The sequence below is a fragment of the Adiantum capillus-veneris genome, chromosome 18 (assembly GCF_014529385.1).
Source record: "Adiantum capillus-veneris isolate H3 chromosome 18, ASM1452938v2, whole genome shotgun sequence".
Taxonomy (NCBI): Eukaryota; Viridiplantae; Streptophyta; class Polypodiopsida; order Polypodiales; family Pteridaceae; genus Adiantum; species Adiantum capillus-veneris.
In genome coordinates, this window is record NC_140948.1 from 3393787 (window position 1) to 3407320 (window position 13534).

At 45.9% G+C, this 13534-nt stretch overlaps 2 protein-coding genes across 2 annotated transcripts in view; one reads left to right on the plus strand and one right to left on the minus strand.

The window, feature by feature from the left end:
* LOC147435154 (dihydrolipoyllysine-residue succinyltransferase component of 2-oxoglutarate dehydrogenase complex 2, mitochondrial-like) overlaps positions 1 to 13534 on the minus strand; it is a 126260-nt gene that overhangs the window by 86941 nt on the left and 25785 nt on the right. The window lies entirely within an intron of this gene.
* LOC147435156 (uncharacterized) lies at positions 3034 to 4977 on the plus strand. The gene is made up of 2 exons (XM_086487900.1): positions 3034 to 3146; positions 3391 to 4977. The coding sequence occupies exons 1-2, from the start codon at positions 3034 to 3036 to the stop codon at positions 4727 to 4729; spliced, it is 1452 nt and encodes a 483-aa protein (XP_086344026.1). The 3' UTR covers positions 4730 to 4977.

Here is a 13534-nt window from a genome sequence, read left to right on the forward strand (position 1 = left end):
AATGTTAACTTTGCTCAAGATGAGTGCTCCGAACTGTGCTCAAGGGTTCCTTTTACTTACGGAAGGGAGAGCCTTCCGTTCCTTTAGTGAGAGAGTGCAATGGATACAAACAAAGTGAATGGACACTGTGAATAAAAATGCATGAGACTGAGAGATAGAGAAGAGAATATGACACCAGAGACGACGTAAAACCCTCCTCCAAGGGCCCCACTCTCTATGGCGAGAGCGGTCTACTTATGATTGCACAAATCTCTACAATGCTTGGACTTGCCGACGATGTCGACGACGACGAGACGGGCTGAAATCTGAAACTGCTAATGGCTGAAATCTGGAAATCTTCTATCTGCTGAATTCTGACTCTATGTCGGTGACAATGTCGATGGCGACGATGCGACGACGACACGCTGAAAACGCAGATGCTGAAATCTGCGTTTACCGGGCTGATTCTGCAAACTGCGCCGGATTTGACCGTGCGACAAGGATCTGCTGCGGGAAGGTGAGATCTGCGAGGTTTGGGGGTTCTAATGCGGGTAGTGACTGCTGAAAACTGAAAACGCTGAGTCTAGGGCTGATTCTGTCGCGATAGATCTGCAAAACGCTGAGGTTGCTGCTTGATCCAAAACGCTAGGGGCTGAATTGTCTTTTGTTGCAAAAACACTAGGGGTTCTACTGTCTTGTTGCTGCCGGGGCTGATATGCTGTGCAAAAACGCCAGGCTGCTTGTCTTGAAAACGCTAGGTCCTTGCAGATGCAAAAAAGCTAGCCTTGTTGTTGGGGGTCCTGCTGAGAAGGTGCCTGTTGAGCGTGTGCTCCTGCTGCCTCTTCTGCCAGAAAGTGCTAGCCTAGGTTTGCTTATATATTATCTTACCCAATTTGCCCTACTCAGTTCCCAACAAAAGTCACTTAATAAATAAGTGAATGTCAAAAATAGAGAAAATAGGTTTAATGCACTAGAAAATTCCCCTGATGGATTTTGATGGGAATGCTTATGATCATGCTGTGTGCAACCAAAGGATATGCATCTACTCTAAGTGACTGGTCATGCACGGTCTGCGAACAGACTCACAAAAGTGTCAGACCACTTCCTATTCTAGATTGACTTGACTAAACTGAACCCTAGTCATGTTGTAGCTTGTCCACGGACACATAGGGTTGGATGTGTCACGTGACACTGTCTACCTACCTGTCTCTATCTCTATCTCTATGTCTGATCAACATTGTGTTGTTGCAGAGCACTCTACTACTGTTGACTCTAACCCCTCTGATCTCTATCAGAGGGGTTAGAGTCAATGTCTACCTACCTGTCTCTATCTCTATCTCTATCTCTATCTCTATCTCTATGTCTGATCAACAGTGTTGTTGTTGAGCACTCTGCTACTACTGGTCACTCTAACCTCTCTGATCAACACTGTGCTGTTGTTGAGCACTCTGCTACTTCTAACTCTAAAACACTCTTCTTCTTCTTCTAACATGTTGTCGCACAAAGTCCTACTGATGTGCAAAACTCTCTTGGATCTCCTATAGTTGTGAGGGTCCTCTTTAGCACCCAATCTGTCTCTGCCCTCGACCTCTAGGGCAATCCCTCACCAATGCCCCATTCCATGACATCTAACGCATTGGTTCAGTCTTCCCTTAACCACGATCCTCTGCGAGTGTAACACCCGTTTCCACTCAGAAGTGATGGTATCTAGAAACTCTGTGGAAGGGGAGGTAGCCACCTTTATAGATGGTAACACGAAGAAGAAGTCGAAGTACCTTTGATTAGAAAAAGAACACAACTAGCTGATCAAATTCCTAAATCTCAAGCCAACTATAAAGAGCTGGCCGAGAGGACAAGAGGAACTAAACCTGGAAAGTGTGGCCAAGGGGCCTAAACGACAAGGTTAGCGCCTAAAAATAGAAACCTAATCTCTACCAACTTATGGAGCACCGGAGCACCGTCTGAGGGGCCTAAAACCTAAAAAGATCAAAAGCTTGGCGTCTTGGGTGACTTTCGCAAATTGCGTCAACATGCCATGTGGCACTGTTGTACAGATTTTCGCAATTTGCGCTAGCATCTTTTGGCAAATGTGCGCGAGCTTTTGAGAGCAAATGCGTTTGGGGGATAAAAGCTTTTAGAACTGATGCTTTTGGAACTCTACTTTTGGGCACCCTTGTGATTTTATAAGTGTCCAGAGGGCCACTCTTCAGGGGGGGATCTAGACGCAAAGTCTCGCAAAGTTGGACCCTCGAGAGTCGTACCTTTGCGAAGCAATAATAAAGAAATACCAATAGGGGCACCAATCTTTGGGGCAAGAGCACCTAGGGACAGAACTCTCTCTCTCTCTCTCTCTCTCTCTCTCTCTCTCTCTCTCTCTCACAACACACCATAGTGCCTATCCACAAATCTGGCGACACCCTGGATCCAGGGAACTACAGGACTATCATGATTGGCCACACGATGGCCAAACTTTATGGAGCAGTACTTGAGGCAGAGCTCAGCTCATATGCAGAGATTGAGGGTCTACGAGCCCCAGGCTTCAGACGAGCCTTTTCCACCATTGATCACATCTTCGTTATGCGCTGCCTCATTGATGGGGCAAAGGTGCAGAAGAAGAGGCTATACTGTTGCTTTGTAGATTTCCGCAAGGCCTTTGATACAGTCCCCCGAGAGAGACTCTTCTAGCGCCTTCAGAGTCTTGGGATACCAGCAGAGATGATTTGGGCCATATATGCTCTCTACGAGAGGGTGACCGGTCGCGTTCGATGCCCAGGCGGTTTATCAGAGACCATTGCTAGCACCATTGGTGTTAAGCAGGGATGCCCACTCTCCCCGACACTCTTTGGGCTCTACATCGACGAAATCTCCGACTACATACTGCGAGCAGGAGGGGAGGGAGGTGATTTGGCAGGTACCCCAGTCCACATCATGTTATATGTTGATGATATTGTGTTGATTTCAGAGTCACCCGAGGGCCTACAGCGCCACCTTGGGGCCTTGGACGATTTCTGCACACACAGAGGGTTGATTGTGAACCTTGGCAAAACCAAGGTCATGATCTTTCACACATCCAGTGCAGTGCGGAGTGCGGCCACTTTCACAGCAGCAGGAGGACGGATTGATGTGGTCACCTCATATGTCTACCTTGGAGTCACATTTACCAGCTTACCGGGACCAGCGTCACCATGAAACGCGTTTCGGCAGGTAAGGACAGGTGAAACGTTTCGGGCCTCGAAACGTTTCACTCACCAAGTGAAACACAAGCCCTTTCACTAACAACAAGTTACCATAGTTTTAGTTTCAAAGTCGCTAAACGCATGTTTCGGTCTCACGTTTCACTGTGCTCTCATTTTGGACTGAAACGTTTCCGGGTGAAACGTTTCGGCCTTGAAACGTTTCGCGGTTACGCTGACCGGGACCCTTCACCATGAGGCAGGCAGCTACTGACAGGCTCACACGTGGATACGCATCCTTGGCCATGCTAGAGTGGAGATGTCACCAGGCACATTTTCAGGAGCCCAACACGAAGAGGTGGCTTTTTGACACCCTGGTCACCCCGGCCTTGATGTACTCAGCAGCAGTATGGGCACCAGGATTGACAGCTGACCAGTGGACACAGATTGAGAGGCCACAGATATGTATGATCTCACGCTTGCTCCGCAGCAAGCAGACAGTACCACATGACATCATCAGAGCAGAGCTCGCCACACCACCTATGGTAGTAGAGGTACTATTCCAGACAGTCTGCTTCATCCAGAGGATGAGAGAGCTACCTCCCGACAGACTTACCCGCAGAGCTTTTGAGGCAGCCATACAGCTATCAAAGAGTGGGCATGAGAGAGCATGGTACTCACAGGTCAGAGCATGGTTCGAGACACACGGCCTTGATATGGAGAGTTTACCACCTTTCCAGTATGACCCTGACTCACCATATGTTCACCTCTCTCGCAGTGAGAGGAACTTGGTATTGAGACAGGACCTTTGGCAGCTATACATCAGGAGAGTCTGGGAGTCACCCGACCTGGGGACGAAGATGTCAGACTACAGAGAGCAGTTCCTTACTATTCTACCAGATGGTTTCATACAGAGACCACGATACATGGACACATACATGCCACATAGCTCACGAGTGGCGATTGGTCAGCTGAGAGTGGCATCACACAGGCTAGAGATTGAGACTGGGAGGCACACTGGGGTCCCTAGGGAGGAGAGGATCTGCAGAGCATGCACAGAGGAGATGGAGAGTGAGGAGCACTTTGTATGCCGGTGCAGAGCATATACTGAGATCAGGGGCAGATATGAGACCTTATTTAGAGGACAGCCCACTCTCCGAGAGATCATGGACTCTCGAGATCACAGGCAGCTAGGGCGCTTCTTATTAGAGATACAGAGTCACCGAGACACACTACTACAGACACATGCAGCTACACAGACAGAGGGGAGACAGGCGCAGCTCACAGACTTCTTTCAGAGGATTACAGCCCCCCCACCATTAGACACTCAGAGAGGAGTGACACTCCCACAGGCTGAGGAGAGCCGCGCTAGACGACGACCACGAGTCACTGGTTACAGAGGCGCGAGCCTACATCACCGACAGATCGAGGAGATCCAAGCCCGAGAGCACCGTGCCACTGAGGAGCGACTGGCTCAGATGAGGACCGGCCCTGCAGCTTTCATCCGGGCAGCCCTAGCACCAGACCCGCCTATGTACCACATCTTACATCCCCCCATTAGTACAGGATGGAGCTAGATAGCTTGATGCATTTTCATGATTGTACTACCCTGAGCATATAGATATGCATGTACCTCTAGAGATAGAGCTCCACTCCTCCTCAGATACCCCATGCATACACCATCACCATCACTACCTATATTCAGTTCAGTTCAGTTCAGTTTGTATCAGTTTTATTCCATTTGTCTTTCCGATAGATGGATGACATACACACCATGTACATTTGATTTGTCTCATAGGCCGATTTCGGCCTGACATGGACGTAAAAAATCTCTCTCTCTCTCTCTCTCTCTCTCTCTCTCTCTCTCTCTCTCTCTCTCTCTCTCTCTCTCTCTCTCTCTCTCTCTCTCTCTTCAAGTTCATTTATTTGCAAATTTTGTTCGTGTGTTGCTATTGATTTCTCGCTTGGAGTGTCCAAGCCTGTAGCAGACACTCCACTTTGCAAGTGCATCCACCTACCGTGCGTCTCGCGCAACCACATACAAAGCAAAATCCTAGCAGCCCAATAAAGAATTCAAAGTATAACATTGCTCAAAAATATAGAGGATTATAGAATTGTCATTAACAACTTACCAATTAAGTTAGAAATTGAGTAAATGACCGAGGATAATTGCGATCTCATTTAAGCCCAATCATTTCGCTGCTCTTGGCCTATGCCTTGAGACTAGAGTGCTTAAATTATTAGGTAATTGTGTATAAAGCTTCGTCACATGCACAGATCAATTCCACCTTTGGAACCACACTTTAGCAACCATGCCATCTTCCAGGTGTCTTTTTCCCAAACATTGTCAGTTTTTTTCCCCTGCCATAAAGCCTGTTCCCGTTTTTGAACCCCATTATTCCAATTCCGCTTCCAAATATGGCGCATAAAACAAGCAATGCTCTCCCTTAGCACACATGCCCTCACTAAAGATAAGTTGTTATCAAGCTTTGGTGAAAGTCTCCCAAGGGGGTTTGTACTTAGGTGCATATTAAAAAAATATACAAACATGAGCTGCCTCACACATTGGCCATCAAGCCTTCACCAACAGAGGACAAATAAATGAGCATACGTTACTAACATTCCCCATGACTCGAGTCAAAGCAAAATTTCTTGGCTTGGCCAAGGACACAACTTTCCTCTGGAGTCAACAATGACAAGAATCCAAGGAAGGCATACGATGGACTGCGCTCTCTATTCAACAAATCATTCGACAGATAACGGTACCTCATTTCTCTTCAGCTCCACGTAAAAGCACTTTACACACTACGAACGAAAAAACACAGCATGGAAATGAGAATACCCGAGATGATACATGACCATGAACTCCGCCCAGAATTCGCACCGACTCCGAGCATGGATCTGGAGCGTGACAAGATGGTGGGAGAGACGGTGAGCGTTTGAGTGCACGCCGCATGTACAAGAAACCCTTGGAGCGCCAAGCCATGGCCATCTTTCTCTGCTGCAGAAAATCTTACGTAGAAACAGAGACTTTCTGAGGCAGCACTTGGTAAAATATGCCACATGTCACGATTAACTTTTAAAGTTGGTTTCAAAGGTAGCCGCCGCAAAGCCACGTCACCCGAGGTTGAGGAGCCTCAGGACTAAATAACACATAGCATTAAAGAGGGGAGGTAAGGGGATCGAGGGCAGAAAAGTGCGCGCACAAAAATCGGGGAGATTATAGCCATAGATGAACACTTAAAAACTAAACCCGGCCACATACTAAACCCGGGTAGCGCCTATGTTTTAATAATAAAACCAAAAAAAACGAACCATGGTAATAGCATGTGTGTGCGGGTGGGATGGTTACCCCATGCATCTCAATATGGGCGACGAGGCCCTAGGTTCAAATCGAGTCGACGTCGTTCCACTTTTTCGCGTTGACTTGCCTCGAATTTTCGCGCGTCCGGGTTTAATCTGCCTCGGGCTTCCCGCATCCACTTCTGGGCCGTCGATCCCCTTACCCCCCCCTCTTTAATGTTATGTGTTACTTAGTGTCGCGGGTTGAGGAGGGATCCACTATTGTGAATAGGCGTCGTAGATCATGAGCGATCTTTGTCGTCGGATCTGTTGGCTCAATGGACGGTTACGAGGGATAAATAGTTTGCTTCTGGTTTACCCCTAATTTACCAAGGAAACCGGTGGTCGAAGCCTAAGAGAGTCCACAATCCACGCCACCCACTCTAGGTAGTGGATCTAGCCCCCTTGCAAGATAGTGATGAGGACTTTAGAGACGCATTTATTTAATGCCTATGTATCCTTTCCACCAATTCCCCAAGACTCGTAGTGAATGGGGTGCACGAGTGGGGGGGGGTGGGGGGGGGTTCTACAAACGGGAGCGTAGTGTCCCTGCAAAATGCACAAATAGTGCACAATCAACGATATAATCCACAAATCCACGTACCTGGATAATCGAATATGCATAGAATCCATGGCAAGTCTGATACGAAAGAGGTAGAGCGTGGGAGTAAGAGAGAAATCATGTAGAGATGCACCTCCTAGAGCGGAGTGCTATGTCGGCACGGCAAGAGACAAGACGAGAGGAGAGAAGAAAGACACGAGCATTGGGTGCAATCTCCCCCCGTGCAAGAGTGAGCATTTCCCTCTATGCACGTATTTATTTATAGATTCTTCAATGCTCAAAAATGAATACACATTGGCCGGCCGGCACAAATGACCATAGCTCGTAAATAAGCACTTAAGTAATAAATGTACATATCCCTAATCCATAACATACTCCGGGGTTGAAAAAGCAACTACCCTCAGTTACGAGGTACATAAGTGGTGGAACGCTAGGTACATGTCAGCATAGCACAATGAGTAACTAAAAACCAAAAGAGTAACAATGATTAGTAGGAAGCAATTTAAAAGTGGAAAAATGTGTAACATGTGTATGGTGTGATGGGACTGCATAAAATGAAGTAAATGTGAATAGGTGCGGAGTGCAACATTGGTCAGAAATGTTGTTCCAAATAGACCACCATCTGTTACCCTTCCACCTTGCCTACCAATTCATCATATCCGTTAATATCAATCCAGACCAAATGTGGTGGGCCAGTTCCACATAGAATGTAACCACGGAGAGTCCTGCCTTACCAGGCGTAGGCATTCTAGGACACATGTATCGACATCCATAATTTTCCATAACATTATTGCAAAGCGAAGAGTCCTGTCTCACAAGACGTAGGCACTCTAATACGAGTGTCAATAACCAAGAGATCAGAGGGGTTAGAGTCAGTAGTAGTAGAGTGCTCGGCAACAACACAATGTTGATCAGACATAGAGATAGAGATAGAGACAGGTAGGTAGACAGTGTCACGTGACACATCCAACCCTATGTGTCCGTGGACAAGCTACAACACGACTAGGGTTCAGTTCAGTCAAGTCAGTCTAGAATAGGAAGTGGTCTAACACTTTTGTGAGTCTGTTCGTAGACCGTGCATGACCAGTCACTTAGAGTAGATGCATATCCTTTGGTTGCACACAGCATGATCATAAGCATTCCCATCAGAATCCATCAGGGGAATTTTCTAGTGCATTAAACCTATTTTCTCTATTTTTGACATTCACTTATTTATTAAGTGAATTTTGTTGGGAACTGAGTAGGGCAAATTGGGTAAGATAATATATAAGCAAACCTAGGCTAGCACTTTCTGGCAGGGAGTTAGGAGGGAGTCATTGAACAGCTCATGGCCTGGACCTAGATGGTTATTTGCGGAGGGAGCGTTCATTGACGACTTTATGTTTCTATGTCTTGTAACATGCATATGTGAGCATTTGTGTTGCATTGTGATGTGCCACCCACTGAATATTTCTAATTGGATGAGATTGCCTGGGTGTGTAATTTTAGTGCATCAAGACACCCGTGGAAGATCAATGCGGTCTGGGTGTGATGGCTAATTTTACTACGCCGGAATATCAAAAAGTTCCGATTTGGACGAAAGGACAAGCCAACTTCTTAAACAAAAGAGCAAACTGATTGTCCCTCGGATTGTCCCTTAGAAAATTTTTCAGCTAACTTGAGTTGTTTTGCAAATATGCTATAATCGCGAACGATTACTCTCTTTCAAGAAGGGGGGATGTCACAAACTGCTGAGAAGTGTAAAGCCACTAAAGACCTAAGCCAACTTGCAGATCCGGACCGAGGGGTCTAAACCCTAAGTGAAGAAGCAAAAGCAACAGATGTACAAAATCCCGCAGTTCACGCTGACTGATGACGAGGCATCCTGTACGGTATTCCAGGTGCTCTTGCCTCGACAATCGCGCATGAACCCACACAACTGTACATTGGTCAAATGAAGAGCCCACTAGTGGGGCATAACATACTGCCATAGGGGGAGAGAGAGGGCAGTGCGTAGCGTGCAGGGCATCACTCCTGGCACCGCACTGTGCATAAGAGGGAAAGCAAGCACTCCATAGCTCTTAACCTGTGACAGGAACTTGCAAAATGAGCTCACAACTATAAATCACGTTTTTTCCTTCTCTATAAGTAGTAAACTGGCCTCAGAGCGCCAAGTGTCACTCATTTGTGCATTTTCCCGCTTTAGACCCTCGGGTCTAAAAATATCTCACCTGCAGCCTCTGTTGACTTCGCCACAAAGTAACAAAATGATCCCCATGTCAAATTGCACGTAATGACGCGAAGACATTTTCAGGTCCCAAAATAGCAGTTCCCTAAATTTTAGGAGATACTGCAGATGACCCTCTTTGTACACTGCAGCCACACCCAGAACTGAAATGTAGCCTCTGTAACAAAGGATTCCAGTTTGGCTAGTCAATGACCCCACTTGGCTAACCATAGTCCTTGTCCAACCTTAGTGCTCTCTTGCCCTCAGGCCTGGACTCCCTCTGAACAGTTCCACACTAGCTATGCAATGCAGGGCAGTTAGATTTCCTCAGGGGTGCTTCCAAAAAGTGAAAATAAATAGATAATAAGAAAGAAATCAACAAAAAGGATAGATAGTAGTCACACGCTGGTGACATACCCCCCTCTTGAAATCTCAAACGTCCTCGTTTGCATCTATGTCGTACATGCTTATAGTCAACACTGATGTATGCAACACTTGTCGACACATATACGACACATACATGCTCATTGTCAACCCTGGTGTATTCAACACCTGTCGACACATGTATTGCCTGCGTGTGAACCCTGTCCCAATGACATAGTGGTAGCTTCGCACTCTGCCACTGTTTTATAGTACACGTTGGATTGGTAACACTTTCGAGCATACCCAAACCGACAGTTTAAGAATGCAGTCACACATGTACCCTTTTAATAGAAGCAATTACTGTATCCTTGACAAACTCGCAAGAAATACTCACTTCTATAGCACTAAGCACACTTTTGGACATTCCATAAGAGCAATTGCCAAACTGACAATCTGTACAGCTCTAACCTTTATGTAACATGTATTTCATTTGAGCTCACTTTAAATACCATGTACATCATTTGTTTCAAAAGCCATTGTCACACTGACAATCCATGTAGCTTTGAAACTCATGGGGTCAAGGTAGGTTGCAAATCGAAGGCTTCAAGGTAAAGTGATAACACAGTTGGTGACTCTGCAAGTTCACCTTCTTCCATCCACTTAGCATCCATTGGTGGATAGTTTTTGAACTTCACCAAGTAACGCCTAGCAACCTTGCCTTTCACTTTTCTTTCTTTATGTGCTAAAATCTGTTCCGGGACCAAGATCTCGTCAAGTTCATCGACTTCCGGCTGATCTTCAGCTGGCATATCGTCTGGCACATCACCCACATAGGGTCTGAGAAGACTCACATGAAACGCATTGTGAATCTTCCAACTGTCAGGCAATTTCAGCCTATATGCAACATCACTGATTATGTCGCATACTTGAAAAGGCCCACACTAACGCATGCTGAGCTTTGGAAACAGTCTTTCCTTGCCCTTCATCTTCTTTAACCTTGCCTTTTCAAAGCGTAGAAGCACCCAATCACCAAGTGAAAATACCACTTCACGACAGTGACGATCAGCTGCTTTCTTTTGCTTTGCCTGAGTCTTTTCTAAGGCCACTTTGACCTTCTTGTACATTTCATCCATGTCTTGAACATACTTGTCTGCTTCAAATATCTTGTCCTTTGTATGCAGTATGGGAGGAACTTTCTTGCCACCTTCAACTATCTCAAAAGGTGCCTTGTCAGTTGATGAATCCACTGTATTATTGTATGCATACTCCACCAATGGCAAATACTACTTCCACTTTCCTTTATGCTCTGACACATAGCACTTCAGCAGATCTAGGAAGGTAGAATTTACCTCTTCTGATTGCCCATCTGTTTGAGGATGAAATGACGAAGAGAATTTGAGCGTGGTGCCCATATTCTCAAACAAGCCTCTTCAGAACAAACTTGTCATGCGTGGATCACGGTCGCTAACAATCGACTGTGCCATGCCATGATACTTGAAAATATTGCTCATAAACAAGCGTGCCATCTGATCTGGCTTTATCTTCTTCCTGACAGGAATAAAATGAGCCTGCTTGCTGAATCTGCATATGATGGTCCAAATACCATCATTTCCTGTCTGCGTTCTCGGAAGATCAAAGATAAAATCCATAGCAATACTTTCCCATGGTTTATCTGGAATAGGTAGTGGTTGCAATAACCCTGGTGCCTTTTGCCTGTCAAACTTGACCTTCTAGCATATTAGGCATTCTCGCACAAAGGCATCCACATCTCTTCTCAATGTAGACCAGTAGAAGAATGTCTCAACCGCTTTAACTGTAGCATCGATACCACGATGCCCTGCATACGGTGGGACATGACTCTCTTCCATAACTTTGCGTCGCAATGGCTTTGTCCTTCTCTATAAGTAGTAAACTGGCCTCAGAGCGCCAAGTGTCACTCATTTGTGCATTTTCCCGCTTTAGACCCTCGGGTCTAAAAATATCTCACCTGCAGCCTCTGTTGACTTCGCCACAAAGTAACAAAATGATCCCCATGTCAAATTGCACGTAATGACGCGAAGACATTTTCAGGTCCCAAAATAGCAGTTCCCTAGATTTTAGGAGATACTGCAGATGACCCTCTTTGTACACTGCAGCCACACCCAGAACTGAAATGTAGCCTCTGTAACAAAGGATTCCAGTTTGGCTAGTCAATGACCCCACTTGGCTAGCATAGTCCTTGTCCAACCTTAGTGCTCTCTTGCCCTCAGGCTGGACTCCCTTTGAAGAGTTCCACACTAGCTATGCAATGCAGGGCAGTTAGATTTCCCGAGGGGTGCTTCCAAAAAGTGAAAATAAATAGATAATAAGAAAGAAATCAACAAAAAGGATACATAGTAGTCACACGTCGGTGACAGAAACCAATATTAAACCCAGAGTCAAAACATTTCAAATCGGCACCAAGACAAGTTAAAAACAGATACCATCCATTTCAAACAAATTCCAAACAGGATCACCAAACAAGTTCTCAAACAGATTTCAAACTTAAAAAGCAATCTCGACATCAGTCGAGCTCGAAAAGTCGACTGACTTTCCATCCTGAAACCTGCGCCAAAAATTAGGGTTAGGTCCCTTCCATAAGGTCATAGCCGACCGCATCATGATCCACAACTCTTAAATAGTCAAAACAAGCCTCAACAAGCAATGTTCCTGTGGCGGTGATGGTAGTCTCAAAACCTGGCAATGACACTGGACCTCCAAGGTTATCAACAAGAGACACCTACTGAGAGATGTCGAGAAATTTCAAGTTATAATCTGCTAGGGTTTCCATGGCAAGCATTTCAGGATACCCCACTCTTTCAGAAGTTGCACTCCGAAGGAAGATGTCAGAAACCATATAACTTCGGGCAAAAGTTTTCTTGAAAGCTTGCCAAGTCCTTGGAGTGAGCGGCTTGGTAGCTATAGAGACTTCCACCACTACATGACACTGCATCTGAGAAAAAGAGCAGCTCGAAACAAATCTTGGATCCTTCTTTGCAAGTGATCTTTATGGCTTATGCCCTATAACACATGAGCGGTGAAGACGGGAGCGTGCCCGATGAGCAATGAAGTAAGGGTGGGAGTGGCTAATAAGTTCGGGATCAATCCCTAAGATACGTCACATAAAATTCCGGTAGTCTTTGGTTTGCTGTCTCCTCTTTTGTAGGACCGGTATTGATTTCAGAAAAGCACATGACCGATGCTCTGATACCATTGTCACAAGACGCCCGCCGCGTGCCAACAGAAAAGAACAGACTAAACAGACTTTTAGCACTTCAATAACAAGTGAAACTGAAAGAGAGAGAGCACATGCGACACAGAGTGGTGGAATTCCACCCCAGAGAGTATTGGCACCAAACCTTGGCGCCCCTTTTGATATTTCTTTATATTGCATCAACATAGTACAAGCCGGTACTCCAGACTCTGCACCTTCTCTAGGAAGCATGCCCAAGAATGAGCCCATGGCCTCATATTTAAAGGCCCTAGGCCCAAAATTAGTTTACATGAAAAGCCTTCAAACTCAAAATCATCTGGTCCAAAAGCAATGCCCAAAAGCTGCCAACATGATTTACGAAAATCCGTACAACTACCACATCAACAGCGCAAATCGTGGAAATCCGTGCAGGCTGCCACGTCAACATGTCAGCACAATTCACAAAAATCCGTACAGTTCTACCATGCCAGCAATCAACAAAAAATTTGGGTTGTCCGTACAGATCTGCCACATCATCAGTTGGCTACGTATATTTTGTGTGTGTGTGTGTGTGTGTGTGTGTGTGTGTGTGATGGTCCTGCTTCATCTTCTGCTGCTTCTACCTCTTCACTTAGGGTTTAGGCCCCTGAGTCGGGATCTGCAGAGTGGCTCTGCTCTTCAGTGACTTGACACGTCAG

Coding starts and splice junctions, on each gene's coding strand:
- LOC147435156 (XM_086487900.1), top strand. CDS start 3,034: ATGATCTTTCACACATCCAGTGCAGTGCGGAGTGCGGCCACTTTCACA. Junction 3,147..3,390: donor GGAGTCACATTTACCAGCTT/ACCGGGACCAGC, acceptor GCGGTTACGCTG/ACCGGGACCCTTCACCATGA.